Source organism: Pseudochaenichthys georgianus, chromosome 21 (assembly GCF_902827115.2).
Source record: "Pseudochaenichthys georgianus chromosome 21, fPseGeo1.2, whole genome shotgun sequence".
Lineage (NCBI taxonomy): Eukaryota > Metazoa > Chordata > Actinopteri > Perciformes > Channichthyidae > Pseudochaenichthys > Pseudochaenichthys georgianus.
Window position 1 is genome coordinate 31,909,146 of NC_047523.1, and position 18,559 is coordinate 31,927,704.

Below are 18,559 nucleotides of genomic sequence, written 5' to 3' on the forward strand. Positions count from 1 at the left end.
ATATTTGCCATCGACGTGTACGACACCGATGCAGAATGTGGACGCTGATCTCACTCGCAAAATGAAGCATTACCATGTACAGAACATTGTGCAACAGCTTGCTGTGGTCTCCCAGGTGTGTGCATACAGACTAGGTACATATCGACAGGTACAAGAGGGCCAGTGGTGGTGACAGGAGGCGAGGAGCAACAAGGAACAGACACCAGGGCAGAGTGTGGTGTTGGAGAGACAGCATACGAACACTAACCATCAGACTGGGGGGGGGGGGGGGGGGTTGCTTGTTTCATGTTTGGATATTGGTGTAGGGAAGGGGATGCAGAGCAGCGTTTTCCTGCACCCACTCCAAACAGGGAGCCACACATAGAGGGAGGGGGTTGGGGGGGGATGTGTGAGGATCATCAGCTATCCTCTTTTACCGGTACCCAGGGCCAGGCTGGGTGTAGCCCTGGCCGTACGGGGGGCGGTTGCGGGCGTACGGGTTACCGGCTCCGGGCGGGGGGGTGACAGTGCTGCCTGGGGGAGGGGTGTATCCTGGGCGGGGAGCGAACCCTGCTGCGGGCTGGGAGCCGGGCGGCAGGCTGTAGTTGGCAGGCTGGGAGGCCTGGGAGGTATAGTTTTGGGGAGGGAAGGCTCCTGGGGGGTACTGCTGGGCTGCCTGAGTGGGGTGGGGCTGCTGCTGCTGCTGCCCCCCCTGGAAGCCTGGAGCAGAAGCTGCACCGGGGGCTGGGGCCTGGGAGGAGGGAGTGGGGTAGTTCTGAAACTGCTGCTGCTGCTGGGGCTGCTGGGGCTGCTGAGGCTGCTGGGGCTGGGGGGGGGCGGGCTGAGGGGCTCCGGGCTGAGTGCTGTATCCTGCAGAGAGAGGGAGGGAGAGTCTTTTTAATTCACTCCAGAATAAAGACATCCCCATTGCTCTACAACTCAGCAGCTGCTTTTCTTCTTGTAACATCCTGACCATTTCTGCTCTTACCAGAGTACTGCATACCGTACTGCTGCTGCGGCTGCTGGGGCGGGGCAGCGGGCTGCTGGGGGGGGTATCCACCTGGAGCCTGGTACTGCTGATACATCTGACCTGAAGACACAGGGACAAGCGTCATCAGTACACAGATAGAACAACACAAATAAGATCTACTGTTCCAGATTCACTTTAAAGTATCTCAGTGTTTGTTTTTCACTCACAGCTTCAGCTTCTGCTAAAACTTCACGCAGTCATTAATATCATCTGCTGTGTTTCACCCGAGTGCAAGGCTTAGGTAGCCGAGGAAAACAGATTTGGTGTTTTTCTACAGGCCTGTATTGACGATAACCATAATACGTAAAACCTTTTCACAAAACGTGAGCATTCTGCAAACTATAAGAAGTTAGGACACAACATTTAAAGTTGGCAGTAACAGATAGTCGGTTAACAAGTATCCACTCCAGATCCTTCCGTACGCTTGTATATGTTATAAATTGGATCTCTTCTGCTTTTTTAAGCATTTTATTTGAAAGCCATCCAAGATGCCTCCAATGGCGCGTTTCCACTGCAGCGCGGAGCTCGCTTTAAGCGTGCCGAGCCGTGCGGGGACCGTTTTTGGTTGCGTTTCCACTTGGTATAGTACCGGCTAGCGGGTCCTAATTCACAGTTTTTCTGGCCCCATAAAATCGTGGTTCTAGGGCCAGGTTAGTAAAAACCATGAATTAATGCTTTGACAAGTCTGCAGACAGACGGCAGGCGAAAAACTTTTTAAAATGCGTGTTTTCTGAATGGAGATCGGCTAAGCTAATGTTATATATGCTCCGACCGTCCACACTCACAACAACGGCCTATACAGACATAAATAAACCAGCGACTGTATTCACCATGACACAGGCAGTTTGTGGTTTGTACATGTTTAACTTTTGTCTAGTTTCTGAACAGATATGAGGAGCTGTGAGCTCTGAGGGCTAACAGCTAACGGCTGTGTTGTTTTTCTGGGGCGCTCATTGAAGATGACGTCACGGTTCCGCCTAACTACCCAGTTCCTAAACTGTAATGGAAGCGCAGCATTAAAGTGAGCCGGGCCTAACCAAACCGAGCGAGGCCTGCAGTGGAAAGGCGCCATTAGAAGTATGTGTGTATGTGGTATCAGGGAAACACCTGTTCATCAGGACAGAATAACAAACAAAAAGCAGCTGCAAACACTTTGATGCAGCTATTTGTTGCTAAAAGCGCAGGACTCACAGATGTTGATCGTTGGTAGACGTTACAGTAAGAAGCATCAACCACCAACAGCATGCAAGGGCCCAAGTCGACATAAACACACAAAGGCAACCTTTGCAGAGTGTGATGAGTAGTTGGTAATATCTTCCTTGCAAGTGACGTCGTGCACACACTCCTTTTTATGTTTCAAAAACATGGAAACTATTTTTCCTTGTTATTTTAAATGTGCTCATCAAGTTTTCCGTTGAATGCCTGAATGTTCAGAAGGCAGGCGAAGACTTGGCAAACTACCGGTCTCCCTTAACAAGGCCTGAATCTTTCTCCAAAATCTCCTGCCTGGCACATAAAGTGGGTTGACGACATGAAAAGCACAAAGAGGGAAGGCCTAATGAAAGACGGCCGCGCCAGGTTCCCTGCTTCTTCAAGCCCTGGTTCTCCACTCTTTGGGAGGGCTGACATGACACTTTACAATTACCGAGTCTGAACAACGCAAAGCTGAGTCCTATAAAATGATAGACCGTCCGAAAACCTCAATTCACTCAAAGAACTCCAGCAATTCAAAACATTAGAGTAGTGCAGACAGTACACACACACTGAAGGAAACTGACTTTGAGGAGAGGAGGCTAAAAGAACCAGGAGTCAGAAAACACGTCTAACAACGTTGCATCGTTTCTGGGAGACACTTGACAACTAAATATTTATCTAGCAACAGTGGTGTCTTTTTAAAAGCGTTAATGTGATGTGGCAACCATCTGTTATCTCACTGACAGCACCTTTTACATGAACACCACAGTCTTTATTGTGTGAGAAGGCATGTGTGTTAAATTGGCTTCTCCTCCTGTTCTCCCCGGCCTGTAATCCATCATGTGTTACGTGAGAGTGACGGAAGGACGCATGAGGGCTGTGAGACACCTTCAGCCTGGGGAGTTCATTTCACTTCAGGGTAGCGATCAGCTATGCGCCTGCTGAGCGCTCACAGGACCAAGGAATGAAAAGAGTCAGGGATCAAAAGTTACTATTTTGGTACAGTAGTTTGCTTCTGAAATCAGTCGCCGATAGACCACTCTACTTTTAGGGTGCATTCACACCTGATAGTCCGCTCTCTGGTGCCCAGACCACAGTTTGTTACATTGTTTCATTTTTCAGAAGGTTCAGTTTGCGTTCACCAAAACTCAAACGGACTATAAACTTTAAACACAAGTCATGTGCACGGAAATGCTGTTCAACCATTGGTCAGACATTAAGGGGGTAAACACGCAAATCCCGGCAATTTCTACCGGAGCCTCCGCCATGGAGCATCGGCACTTTCAGCAGGTTATTCTCATGCTGCTGTTAATCAGGAGATCAACAGACACTAGCGGCACGCGCATATGATTATATCATCAGACAACGTCCGTTAAAAAACATTATAACATAATGAGACGTTCTGCAGAGGAGGGGCGTTTCACCGAGGACAGGTGTTCTTACTTTTATGTAGCTGACGGAGCATTTTTACTTTACACGACACGGTTCAACACTTCATTCCGCTTTACTCTTTAACTAAACAACCGCGGATGTCTTGAAAGACTCTTTCGCTCAAGATTTTTTAAGATATCCGCGTTCTTGTGACACGTAAATACTGCGCTTCCTATGTTTTGGTGCGGACTGCGTTCACACCAGCAATGAACCGCTCCAGAGTTCGCAAGCAAGCGCTCCGAGACCACCTATTTTAGCGGACCAGAGTCCGGTTGTTTAGTTCACTTAAGAGGTCTCGGGCTGCGTTCACACCGACCCAAACGAACCGCACCGAGCGGCTAAACGCACCAGGGTTCGATTCAACCGGACTATAAAAGGCTGGTGTGAACGCGCCCTTAGAAGACAGTCATGGATAAATGGATTCTTTCAAGTGTAAACTTCACTTTACACATGCATCCTGCGCTTACCAGTGTGTGGCATTCAATACATCTTAAAACCAGTGCACATAACCACCAAGTGCACATGATATGAGTGCACAGAGTCAAAATGGAAAATGCACAAATGCAGTCCCTTCCTGCGACACTGGCTCACTCGTCCAGCTGAACATGTTTGTAGGGATGGAACAGACTGATGGTGACTTTGCTTCGGCTGAGGGAACCATAAACGGTGATCATCATGTTGTGACCACGTAAAACTTTATCTAGCAGGCTCACAAACAAGTTTCGCATAGGCCTGGATTCTGGCTGCAGTCCCGAGCCCCGGCGAGGGGCTCACTGAAGACGGAGCCTCGGCGAGGGGCTCACTGAAGACGGAGCCTCGGCGAGGGGCTCACTGAAGACGGAGCCTCGGCGAGGGTCTCACTGAAGACGGAGCCTCGGCGAGGGGCTCACTGAAGCCGGAGCCTCGGCGAGGGGCTCACTGAAGACGGAGCCAAGGCGAGGGGCTCACTGAAGACGGAGCCTCGGCGAGGGGCTCACTGAAGACGGAGCCTCGGCGAGGGGCTCACTGAAGCCGGAGCCTCGGCGAGGGGCTCACTGAAGACGGAGCCCCGGCGAGGGGCTCACTGAAGACGGAGCCAAGGCGAGGGTCTCACTGAAGACGGAGCCTCGGCGAGGGGCTCACTGAAGACGGAGCCCCGGCGAGGGGCTCACTGAAGACGGAGCCCCGGCGAGGGGCTCACTGAAGACGGAGCCTCGGCGAGGGGCTCACTGAAGCCGGAGCCTCGGCGAGGGGCTCACTGAAGACGGAGCCAAGGCGACAGGAGACAAATCCCAAGTTGGGAAAATTATGTTCATTGGAACAAAAAAGTATTTGGCTCTAGTTCTACTGACCTTTAAAACAAGCCTGAAGAAAAAGTCAGGAGAACAAGTTCTTATTTAAAAAAAACAACACATTTCTGCCCATCTGATAAAGAGCCTCGAGCTTTAGTCTCAGACGCCGCTACAAACACATGTGTTTACAGTTTCTTCATGTCTGGCACACATATTGCCAAGGGATAGACAATAGGTCGAAATCTTTACCATCTGCCTAAGGATCTTGTTGGCAGCATTCCTGTGGTAGAAAGTAACCTTTGAAAAGACCATACACAGTCATTTGGCAGCCAATCTCATGTGTTTTATAAATTGTAATGCATCAAGGCTGATTTGCCCGGAGGCAGCTCGAATGAGCAACAGTGATATTGTGAGGAAAGGGTCGAGTGGGAGAAGGGGCTGGCAGGATCTACTTTAACGTCTTTGTTTGCCAACCATCTGCAGCCTTGGAAGTAAGAAAGACATTAAGAAGTGAAAGGAGAGGACAAACTATGCGTTGCCACGTTGGGTTTGGGAGATGTGTCTAACAACCTGCCACAAGATTACAAGAAGGTATTTAGGAAGAGCGGCCAACGTGTATAATAACAACGCTTTAGTGAGCTCTGTGGGGTAATTCTCTTTTCACTTGGTACAGAAAGTTCTCCTGGAGCTGGGACGAGGCTTTCTGCACGACAGCAGGGTAAATGCTTGCAAAGAAGAAACTTCAGACTGCACTTACGGGCTGTCAGCCTGTTTAATACCTTACCTCTAGCTGCCTACATACTTTACTTGACCTCTATCAGATAAGCTCAAGTAGCCTACCTCCCGTCTTGCTTGTTTGAACCGATATACATTCAGGGCAAAGCACATTTTAGCATTGATTTTTAGGCCATTACCTCAATTAATATAGAAGCTATTGAAAAGATATGAGACTATTTGATAAAGAAACTGCTGATATTTTCATTAAAATAATCATATGTACATTTAGGGAGACAAAAATCAGCTACACAAAAGGTGTACAAAGATGTTGTTTAGCCTAGTTCTGGTGTTATAGAGGGAACACTCAGAGCAGCTGGCTAACCTGAAGACGTCTTCATCTGGAGCGACTAAAGAGTAAAAGCCCTGTGGAGAGGCCCTGCTAATCAACCAGCCAAACCACAAACCACCAGTTAAATGGGGATAGTGATACCACATGTGTGTCCACTAATCTCCAGTGTTGCAGGTGTTGTCAAGTCAGCAGCGTGACTGCTCTGAGAACAAGCTACAGCTCTGCAACAGAAAGGCCTCTCCTTTGCTCCAGTGGGCTCCTCAAAGAGCGATGCCAAACCACAATCTGAAAACAATCCGATCCACTCACTTCTTTGTGGTAAACAAATACAATATGCGTGACCTCTGGGGCTGCACCTGCCTGGGCCTTGCTCTGCAACAACAGGAACACCAGGCCAGAATTCCCTCAAGTTAAATTAGATAAAGGTTGGAAGACATTGGAAATGTGTGATCGGCGCAGAACACCATTTCCCAGCGTGGTGCTGAGTAAAGTAAAATAAGTCATGTTTGTTATTGCCTGATGCTATTTCCATTTATCTCCATCTAGTCTTTAGGGTTGGGTCCAGAACGTCCACATTAAAGATCACACCCAGGGGATAGCTGGGGGGTTTCTCCGGAGTAAGGAAACCCCTAAAGCAATGCTTAGTCTTGTTTAAAGACTGTTGAGACTCAAGCATCATGTCTCATTCCATGAACTGCTTCTACAGCAGAATGGACCTTGCTAACATCTCGGGATGCTCCGAGCGGCAATTTTGGGGCCGATCGCCGGAATCAGTATCGGTGGGCGGGGCCTATGGGGATCTTCCATTTAAAGTGATGTTTAAAACTCTGTTAATGGGGCTCATTCACTGGCGCTTCCACAAACAACAACCAACACAATTATTACATTCAAATGAAGTACATTATTCAAGTTTACATTCACTTTGGAGAATAACACGGGAGAGATGAGCGGAAGCGCTCTCTTTTCCTGAAATTGTAATTCCTAACCACCGATAAGGCAGTCAATCTCCCTGCTATCCGTGCACGAGGCTGCCTGTGTGTTCACCTATTTATTAAATATTGCATGTGGGTATTGTTGGGGAAATATTTCCAAGGTCCATAACTTTGACCCAGTGTATCAGTTCAAACTGTCCTGACTGAGCACAGCCTCCTGTAACCTTGGCTGCTGTGCTCTCAGTGTTCTTCCTCCCTGTTCCTGCCTGCTGGCGTCAGCTGATAGAGGTGTTATCATTCCATCTTATGCACAAAGTTGATTATTCTCTCTGAACTAGCTAAATACACGGGGGTAGAGTTCTTCAGAATGTATTGTGGCATCTCAACCCTGTGGTCATCCTGTGGCCCGTGACTTGTTTTGTGAATTCTCCGGCCGAAGCTCCGAATAAACCGTCAGTGTTTGCCATCAAAGCTCCAGCTCTCCTCGTATCTCTCCGAGTCCTGACTGCTATTGCTTCAGAAGAGTCCCCCACAGGTATATTGGATTTCATGGGGCAGTAGCTGTGTGTGGTTGTGACTCACCATCCAAGGCAGCTGGGGGGCCCTGCTGCACTCCAGGATAGGGAGCCTGTGGTTGGGGAGGCGCCGCCGGCTGAGGAGCTGCAGAGGAGGAGTTGATGCTGTCAGGTGTTCCTGAACGCTCCTCTAGTGACAGTGACGCTGGGGGAGCTGCTCGGACGAGGATGAGGAAAAACATTACAGCGATACACTGAAACAAAACACATTAATGTATCAAAGCCAAGTGTCTTCTATTTGATGCAGTTTGCTCAGGTGCAATACCTTGGGCATGGTCCTCACTCAGTCCAAAAGCGGAGATGACATTCTTGCTGACCTCGTCCTGGTTTTTTAACGGGTCGAAGGCCGACATGCTGGCTGCGCTGACTGGAGTGGCGTGTTTCACAGCCTGCTCTGCTGCCATCAGTTTGCCTTCACGTCCGTCCACTGAATCTAGAAACACAGACCTTTAGGAACCAGCTGAGTCTAAGACACATTTTGGCAACAAGGCAATGCATGTACAGTATGCAACATTTTGAGATAATTTGAGTTAACAAAAAACATGAACACGAATATTTAGTACTAAAGGTACGAGTGCTACAGCCTCATTAAGACCTTGATTACACTCCTGCATTAGACTCAGAAAAGGCTACAGATCACTCCCCATTTACTGTTTCCAGACAAATAACTTATTCAGATGTTATTAAAAAGAAACAGCTCACCAAAATGAAAAATGGCAGCACAACGTTTCTCAGACAACAGTTACGATAACACATGGAAAGGGTGTCTTTCTGCTTAGTGCGTTTGTGTGCAAGTTTGTATTCCCACAATCAAACTGGACTAAACCAGTTCATATTTAAACAAAAGCTAGTTGTTAAATGATTCCACGATGGCAGACCCTTATGAACTCAAGTCTCACTCTGGTACCAGTATGCCTGTGGGATCTTAAATGTTGGCAGTAAGCATGTGATCAAAGGTTTGTTCAGGAAGGGGGATCCCCATCAGTGGGATAACAGACCTTACTGAAGGTTTGTGATCTAAAAAATAAAACCCAAAGACAAATCAGACTGCCTGGATTATGCATGTGAAAATATACTATAGCCTAGACGGCACAGTGTGGCTCTGTGATTTACATTACTGTTCAGAAGCTATGAGTTTTCATGTAACGACCATTAAAATACACCATCAGAAAGACTACAAATCAATCAAGAATTGCAAAGTAAACATATTTGTATAGTAAAACAGACAGTGTTTTCTTACAAGGCTGATAGTATTGGGAGGGATGAACCCCTCTTTAATGGTCACACATGCAGAGCACACAGCACACACCGTCCTAGTACCAGGAGTCTAGTACTAGGAGCAGTGATACTAAAGGCTGTTATTAATAAGGCTGATACTGATATCCTGTTTAAACAAATCCAACCCAAAACCTAAGGATATGGATCCTTTACATTTGTGACCCATATACATACCAAGTAGGACATTTAACAAATGAAAAATCAATCTGTCGGTGCTCTCTGGTGGACAAACTATGTAATGATGACACAGAACCATTTCTGCACTGCAACTTCTAAAGGCCAACATATACACCGATATAATCTAATAAAGGTTGACTTGTTGGTCTACCTCTAAAGTGTGTGTGTGTAGGAGGGGTGGTTACCACTGTCCGGTGCTGCAGCAGCCAGGCCCGGCTCTGTTGGGGGCTCCAGGCTGTCCAGGAGGTTGTTGACTTTATTCCTGAGCTCAATGAGCTCCCTGCGCAGATACTTCACTTGACTAGACTCCAAAGGCCGCGGCTGACCGTTCACTGCAGATAACGGGAGATAAAGGAAAAGGAAAGCAGTGAGCAAAGTCAAACATGAGATTAAGCAAAGCCAAACATTTCTCCATGTCCGCACAGTCAAATCCATCTGTGTGTAAGACCTCAAGGAAAGTGATTGATTCCTGATGGCTTTTACAGAGGACAACAATCCCCAGTTCATATCTTTATTCTCCTTATCGTTGTCTCACGTCTGATCTCATTAGATACCATCATTTCCCACTTGGAGTAAAGTATTCAGGATCTGAGTTATAGCCATGACTTATTGATTTGATATGTTTGATCTTTGAGATGGATACATTTCACTATACATTATGATTAACAGTTGGGCTGAAAGTCAAACTGTAAAATAGGATCTTCAGTAAAAACTATTTATTACAGTAACATTTTCAAATTCAAAATAACTCATAATTATCCAGTTCATTGGTCAGCTGGAAAGGCAGTTCATTCCACACCGAGTATGTGGCAATTATGAATGATGACTAGTTGCAAATCTGACTACACACTGTGAATACTTGGCATTACTGATCATCTATCGGTCACATGGTTAAAACCACAAAGCCATTTGCAAAAGCAGCCAGGCTGACGGAGAACTTTATTATTACCAGCTAAACAAAAGAGCTTGGTTTTCATGCTAACTTAATGAATTGAAATGACGCTATCTAACCAATAGGTCAATTATTCCATTTCCAATCTGCTCTCAACACAGGAAAAAGGCCTTCACAATCTTTGACACGTTGTGACCTGCACCACGTAAGTCATTCAATATTTTCCAAATTTGTATTATCCCCACTCTAAAAGTGACTGGGGAGTGTAATGTCCAAGAATGATTTTGAGATTAGTGACTGCCGGACATTCTTTTCTCACGTAAGTGTCTGTGCTATGAGAGGATAATGCTGAACAGGGATGCAGTGGGTCATGAGTTCCTCTGTTGAGACACAGGCTGCCACAAGACCGACTACTCTTGCTTGTTTTGCATTTCGACACGTCCCATTATGCATGTTTGTTTTTGAAATAAAAGCTGAAATCTTGCAGATTAACCGCTTATAATTGCAATTACAGGAGAACAAACTGACGGGAAGCAGAGGATAGGAAACAACATCATGTTGCCATTATATCCCTGAGTAGATATTTTTAACTTTTGAGTTTAAAAATGAGTCAACATTATAACGTTTGTAAGAAGCAAGTACATGGTGTGCTATGACTTTGAAGTCTTTTTTTCCGTAGCTGAAACAATATTCTGTTGAATCGTTATCTTAAAATGTTACTTTCCTGCCTATATTCCTCTGCTGGTTATTCTCTACCACAATATTTCCGTGCAGGAAGGAACATAATCAGATTCTAGGCTATCCAAAAGTCAAACACTGGGGAAATAATCCTGCTTTTAAAATGACTCACAGGAAATAGAGTAATTCATGAACATGAATACAAACACATGTAATATAGAAATGGGAGCCGAGAGACATAATCAGGGAAAACAACATGTTGTTTTTTGTCATTTACAGAATCAGATGAAGAAGTAATTATGGCCTGAAGTTGGCCAGTATTGAAGAGAATGGATTGAAAGAAAACAGTCCCAGATGGCTTGTTTGATCAGTATAATTGGGATGTGCTTCAGCCACCTGCGACCCTACGGATAAGTTGAAATAGCTTAAATAAATGGGTGGAATATACTTCACCTTCAGTAAGGCACTTAGCCCTCAGTTACTCTGGGGGGGAATCAAATTCTGTGGGAAACACTGTACATGCCTGTGTGTGGACGGCCGTTAGCCTGACATGTTAGGGGCGGAGCTAAGCAGTTGTTTGTAAATATTATTAATTGTTCTCATGCCCGAGTCAGGTGGCCTGGTGCATATCTAAAATGTCAGTAAGGAACTGGACAAAAGGCTTTTGTGAAAACAACTGTCACAACATACTGAAAACAACTTAACATATAGCCAACATTTTGGTAAAACATATTCAACATATTCCACTCAGTTAAACGTTGAAGGCTGGCCAACCGTCATGGTCCAGAAGTAACAGGAAATAAATGTTGAACCACAATTTAAGACCAAATAAAAATGTTTAGGCCACCATGGCAAATGCTGGTAGGGCTGCTCATGTCATCTCTTAAAGATTTTTTGCCAGAAACACCAGCCTGTTGACATGGTCTGGTTTCAGAGATGAGCGCAGGCAGGTGACAATATTGCCACCTGGACTGAAGACCCTCAGCCACGCCCCGACACATGGAGTGACGCCGGCCAATCACAAAGCTTTGATGCGTTCAAGGGCATTATTCTGGCACAGGAAGATTATGTTACAGGACATTAACGATAAAACAGATTATTGTTGTTCTATTTTTAGACTCATCTCGCGATCGACTGGTTGGGCACCCCTGGGCTAGACCATAGGTCCGTTGTGGTAGCAAAGTAGTCAGCTGAAGCCACATCTCTCTCAACTTCCCCACGGCATGTGTCATATAGTGCAGGCAGCGCAGACCTGCTGAAATAATACCGAGACGGCATCGCGTAACGCTTGTCCAACGTGTTGACAAGTTGCTTAAAGCCCTGGTTGCTAACAGTGCTAACTGGGCACATATCTTTAGCGATGTGAAACGTAATGGCAAAGTACTTGCAAATAGTGGAAATAGTTTTATCCTTCTTTTTAACGAGTTGCTGCTCTTGTTCTGACATCTTCACTCGCGCTGAACACTCACAACACATGTCACTCCCAGGTGGCCGAGTGGGCTTTTAGGGAGGGGCGAAAGCGCACCTAGCTAAATAATCGTATTTTGTCATTTATGCTGTTTTCATAATCGTCGCAAGCCATAATCGTAATCGCGATTAAAATACGATTAATTGCACAGCCCTAGTTTGTTGTTTGAAAGATAAGCTGGACTGCCCTCCAGTGACTGGTTGAGGTAACAGCTGATTAAAGACATCTTGGTCTACAATTGATCATTATTACGGTTTCACATGATTTAAGGAATCCAGAGGCTTGAAGTTTCGATTCCTTAAGGAAAAGTTCACACACAACACGGGGGCGGATGTCTTTTGATCCGTAAGAGAAAATGCTTTAATATCTTACCAAACAAAGTCAGTTTGAGTATTCTACTGCACTGGATGGCGAAGGAGAGGTCGGAGCTGTCAAAAATGGTGATGAGGTCATCATCTAGAAAGAGGGAAATGAAAGAAAAGATGATTATCTCTGTCAAAAATAAAGATTATGTTGTCAAGTTATCAGTAACAGTCACATAAACTTGGTTTTAAAAATAAGAGGAAAACGTCAACAATCACACTTCTGACCAATGAGGATAAAGGGCCCTGGATGTCCTGACTCACCTTCATCCTTGTATTTGATGGTAACCTCGTCGTTACTCTGCAGCTTTCCCCTGAAGACACGTTGCATCATCAGCACTAGCTCGTCGTATGTAATGTCTTCGTTGTGGATTGGGATGCGTCTGATGTCATCGCCCAACTGGGCTTTAATGATCAGCTTCCCGCTTAGGTCCAGCTGGCCGTTCATGGTGCCGTCCGACCTCTTCTGCTCCCACCACTACAGGGTCAGAGGAAAGGTAGACAACTTACTAAACAACAAGCCTGATGTCCTAGCGTCTTGTCTACTTTCTTAATGCTTAATGGAACCGAGTATGACATTTTGGGAACAGCTAAGTTGGACTGACTTTGATTATTTGTTGTCTATTAAAGAAGTAGGGTTTTTATTCATAAAGTCGATTGGAGGTTACCAAAAACTAAAGTCATCAACAGCATCAGTGTTAACGGACAATAGTGTAATGCTGAACCCCACTAGAACTGCAGGATTATGAGTAAAAGAATGACTCACTCTGATCTCACGAAATAAAATAACATCAGAATGATCATTATGTTCAACTAGAGGGCTTAGAAAACACTAGGTCAGTGTTATCAGGGTCGGCAAAGTGGTTGCTGAAAGTGGTTTCTTGGTGGTTACTATTTAAAAGGCGATTGTCACATTAACAAGGGATATGGAATCATGTTCAAATGAGCAGATCCTATTTGTGGTCTTATCTCTCTGAACAGAGATCAAGGGAGAAAGAGAACTTCTGTCTACTAAACATTTAATTGTAATAGTCTAACTCAATCTTTAACAAACCGTCTATCTCCCTAATGGGCAGTGATGTGATTTCTAAAGTCTGTTTATACGTAATTGAATCCAATCAAGAGTATTCATATGCAGTAACAACATCACACAGTGTCCCTGTACTGCAGGGTCTAAGGGTCAAACATCACCCTGTGAGGTGGCAAAGATAACTGTATGATATTACAGACTTTGACCCAAAATATTAACCAGTTTGATAAGATAATCACAGCTTTCAACTATGAGTATTGGATCTTTTCGAAAAGCATAATTTTATCATTTACAAGCAAAATAAGTGAAACACACAGATTAAGTTTGTTATGCAATCCAACATATGCAGTTTCCCATTCAGCTAAAGTCGAGCCTAAACAGCTTGTGATCAATGAACGTCTCAGTGATCGTGTGTAGCAGTGGTGGATAATAACAAAGTGCATTTACTCAAGTACAATTTTGAAGTACTTTTACCTCACCTGAGTATTTACAGTATATGATACTTTTATACTTCTACTCCACTGCATTTTAGAAGCCAATATTGTACCTTTTAGTCCACTACATTTATTTGACAGCTTTAGTTACTAGTTACTTTTTAGATTTAGACTATTAGCTTATACAAAATATAAATATACATTAAATGATTTATAAGTTATATTTATAGGTTAGGATATCCAGCAGCAGTATACAGTTATAAGCTCCAAATGTACCAGCTATGATAAAAACACATTCATAATCATATAAGTAACCTAGCTACTGTATACTATATAGATGATTAGGAGCACCTTTATTCTTGATTCCTGTATTATTGCTTATTTTACTTGAAAATCTGAGTACTTCTTCCACAACTGATATGTAGTGAGCAGTTGGATTTACTATGACGTTTGGTACTTATGTTCAAGGCTGGACAATAAACAGTGAATTTAATTCCAGAGATGCTACGGCTTTCACTCTGCTAGCCAGATGAATAATTAGCCGGATGCTAGGGATTGTGTGGTAGCTAACATTTAGCATACAGTTATGTTAAATGGGGAACGACAAACTGGTTTCTACCAAAAGTGACTATACCAAATGTTGATGACAACGTTTGGTAACTTTAGATCTGATTTAGACGTAAAAATGGTCACTGAAGTGCGGCTAAAGCTGATGGTAACAGACGCTCATTCGCAGAGTCATCTGTCAGTGGCCCATAAACATAACCAGTGACTGCTAACTAGGCCGTTTCATCACTGCCCTGTCAATGGTGTCATTAACAACTGTAAATGCGGAGTTAAAAGCAATAGTATATTTAATATTTCATTTCTTTGCAGTAAAATAACTATAATTACTTTCACTTTCTAGTAATCGGTCGGCATCAAGCTGTTTCCTGGGTAACTTGCTACCTTTAAATGGCACTCTGAGCTAACGTTAGGTAAACCGGCATATTTTCAACAAAGTAAAATAACAACTTTGTCTTTCATAAGAATAGAAAAAAAAGCCAGTGTCAGTTATTTTCGTATGTAACTTCCTATGAATAAGACTCGGCACCTGTTTTGGCGAGATGCATAAGCTTTAGCTCGCTGCGTAGCTAAATTAACATTAGTAGTTGCTAGCTAGCAAGCTAACCACATAGCTAGCTTGCTAGCAACAGACCACTCAAACAGAGAAAGGATGGGAACTGCGGTGTGGTTTAAACTACTTCATAACATGCCTGAACCATAAACACAAGAAGGTATTTTACCTGAATCAGACGACTTGGCCGCGCTGTGTTTCACAGGTTTTCCTAAACCGTGAAATTAATATATTTTAGCTAGCCTAGCTAGACCCGGGTACCAGCATCAGGAAGTGTCCAAGCCTCCAAGACTGTCAACGTCAACCAGTACGTGGCATTCATCGTGCGCATGCCCAGATGATCGGATCAAAGTGCGTTGTGACCAGATACTGTGCCTGTGATTGAATCACCTAATTGTAAATATGTTCAGTGCTGTAAAGCAGAGCTGGGAGAAGTACTCAGATCTTGTTCTTAAGTAAAAGTGGAAGTACCATAGTGTAGGAATACTCTGTTACAGATGTAAAAGTCCAAAATGTTACAGATGTAAAAGTACAAAAGTATTAGCATCAAAATATACTTAAAGTAGGCTAACAACATAAAGTACTCATTATGCAAATGTACTCAATTCAAAATTATATATTTTGATTATAATGATTGATGCATTAATGTATTTATGGTAAAGGTGCAGCTAGTTTTAATTACTTAGTATGCTGCAGGGTAGCTTGTTAATGTTACTCCTGGTGTAACTAAAGTCTTCTTAGTTTTAAGTGTTATACCACTGGTGTAAAGTAACTAAGTACATCACTCAAGTACAGTACTTAAGTAGCCTACAAAGGTGTCATTTTCACTGGGGACGCTGGGGACATGTCCCCACCACTTTTTGAAAAGGCCAATTTTGTACCCACCACTTTTTAAAAGTATAACTTTTACATGTTCTGAAAAATAACGTGCACAAAGAAATGTAATAAAAAATAACACTGGTTTAGTGTTTGCAGCAAACCATCACACACACTTCTGTGGAGATGCTCTCAACATCCTCAATAATACACTGAATGTGTGTTAAGGAGACATTTCTTGAAAAAGAGATCCAGTAACACGCTTTATAATGCATATTTTATTCCGAAACACAGGAGTAATGAGCTGTCTTTCTGATGCTGAATGAGAAAACATGAACATATATCAGTACAGGCAGCTATTCTTATCACCATCTCTATGTTTTAATAGCTGAAATGCATTCTGGAAAGGAGGTAATATGAGAGGTAGACTTACAGAAGAAACAGCATCAGCACATCTGCAGCAATAAACATAGTTCCTTTAGGTAGGTAGGGTCAGAAATTCTAATCCAATATATTTTTGTCAAATTCAGCAAAAACCTCCTCCTTGCTAGAAATATATATTCAGTGTGTGCTGAAAACAAATCTGGTGTTTGTACACAGCCCTGGCTCTGTAAATGGTATACAAAAAGTGTCTCACTCCCAGTTGCAATTCTTGAATTCATTTCACATAATTTTTAGAGAGATTACTTAACATTCCTTTTCCTAATTGACCAATTTATTAGTTTAGATTCAAGCTGGTGATGAAGGGGGAAAAGTAGATGGTATACCATGTTTATGGATGTTGCTTTGATGCCACTCAAAATAAATTATGATGAACAAAAACAAAACAAGTTTTAACAAATAATAAATAAGCCAGGTTCCTGTACAGAAGAAACTGGTTTCTAATGTATGTTGTTTCATGAAATTAATTAATAATAAATAGACTTAAATAAGATTCATAAATTAAGTTAAAAACACAGTTTTTTCCCAGTCACAGCTTTTTCACTCGATTACTTCTTCTTCTTTTCCTGAGTGGAGTCAAACCAAGAGTCTAACAGCTTCTTCATGTAATATAACTGCCAGCCGTGTACTTGAACAGCAACCACCATGATGAGATACATAACAGTCACTGCAGAGAAGCCAAAAATGAAACGGTAGGCCTTTCCATGGCGGTAGAGCTGCTGCGCCACAGGAAACATCTCCATTCCACCGTAAATGAGTGGTGCCACAGAGAACAGCCCTGCGCTGATCATGGATAAGACCAGGTAACTTATATTGTTCTTTGGAAGGGATAGGGCACTGCAGAACAGTGGCAGGAGGCTGAGCAGGTAGGGGTACTCCCACTGGTACGGCATGCACACTATGTCATGGGACACCAGGTTGAAGTGGCTGACAGTCACTTGTGCCGCCACCAGCAGCCAGAGCAGGAAATGGACCAGGTTTAGCTTCCGCACCTCTGACTTCATGGGAGCACTGTAAAACCGATAACAGATAAACAAGGTGTGAGCCATACTTGTTGTTACTGCCACTATCAGAAATGCATGACAGGTACTTGCCTCATCTGGTATTGTGGGACCGACACCCTCTCTTTGTACTTGAATTCACTTCCATTGGTGCCACCTGGTCTGAGACCAGCACGTGATGTCATGTTGAGGCAAACCTAAAGACAAAACACATTTTATTTCAGCAACCAACACTTGACAGACCTAAACCAACAATCATTTTTTATTATTTGTTCTATATTATGTTTGAAAACGATATGAAAAAGCCCATGACAATCTCATAAATTACAAAGTGATATCTACAAGGTGCTTGTTTTTTTACAGCAGCCCAAAGCCAATATATTTTGAAGATATTAAAATGTATATAATTTATATCAATACATCTGCAAATCCTCACAACAGGAAGCTGGATTAGACGTTGGCTTGAAAATGACTCGGCCCAAACGACCAATTATCAAAATAGTTTATTTGACTATTTAATGATTCCAGTATTTGCTTTAGACCCAAACCTAACATTTTACAATGTTAGCCTGCTCATTTTAACCACATAATGAGACTGGATTAAATGGCAGGTGTTACAACACAGACACGATGCTATCAGAAGAGAAAATCACGTTAGCAATGACATAAAATCAACCATAGTACGTGAGACCGATCTGCTTTTCTAATAACAAAGTGCTACTAGCTATTAAAAAAATAGTGGAGTAGAGTAATTAGAGGCAGATTAGTTGGGCTGTTATATCAAAGCAGGCTAGCGTGTTAGCTGTTGTTGCTAGCTAACCTAATTCAGCATAACCTTTAAATAGATCTAGTTACGTTTTGTAGCTTACGACTGGCATGTTTCTAAATTTAGCAAAAACAACACAGTGTGACACCATTTCAAATCTTAAAAGCTAACGATGCTTACCCTTACTGCTGCGTATTTCCGGAAGGTTTGGAAGAGCTCGTTGAATGAATCTGTACTAACAAAAGATGTGGTGACAGATGTTGCAAACCCCACTGCGCATGCGCTGTAGTCGATTAACTCCCCCCGCAGCATCAGCATCTCGTCTCACAGCTGTTACCATGATCAGTAATGGAAAGTAACTAAGTAGATTTACATTACATAAGTAGGCCTACTGTACATTAGTACACTTTTGAGTTACTTGTACTTTACCTGAATATTTCAATTTGTGCTACTTAGTTATTCTACTCCACTACATCTTAGACGTAAATCGCGTACTTAACTAGCACCTTTACCAGCTTTGATAAACACATTAATGAATCAATAATAATAATCAAAACATATAATGTATATTATTATGGAATGGTCCAATCGGCATAATGAGTATTTTTACATGTGGTACTT

At 43.3% G+C, this 18,559-nt stretch overlaps 2 protein-coding genes across 2 annotated transcripts; both read right to left on the reverse strand.

The window, feature by feature from the left end:
• Positions 1–262: 262 nt before the first annotated feature.
• Positions 263–15,249, reverse strand: tfg (trafficking from ER to golgi regulator). The gene is made up of 8 exons (XM_034110453.2): positions 15,084–15,249; positions 12,598–12,811; positions 12,344–12,427; positions 9,119–9,265; positions 7,744–7,911; positions 7,486–7,632; positions 968–1,069; positions 263–849 (listed from the first exon to the last, which is right to left on the reverse strand). The coding sequence occupies exons 2-8, from the start codon at positions 12,779–12,781 to the stop codon at positions 413–415; spliced, it is 1,269 nt and encodes a 422-aa protein (XP_033966344.1). The 5' UTR covers positions 12,782–12,811; positions 15,084–15,249; the 3' UTR covers positions 263–412.
• Positions 15,250–16,000: 751 nt separating this feature from the next.
• On the reverse strand, positions 16,001–18,214 carry jagn1a (jagunal homolog 1a). Its single transcript, XM_034110204.2, has 3 exons — positions 18,119–18,214; positions 17,266–17,369; positions 16,001–17,182 (listed from the first exon to the last, which is right to left on the reverse strand). The coding sequence occupies exons 2-3, from the start codon at positions 17,355–17,357 to the stop codon at positions 16,720–16,722; spliced, it is 555 nt and encodes a 184-aa protein (XP_033966095.1). The 5' UTR covers positions 17,358–17,369; positions 18,119–18,214; the 3' UTR covers positions 16,001–16,719.
• Between the last annotated feature and the right edge of the window lie 345 nt (positions 18,215–18,559).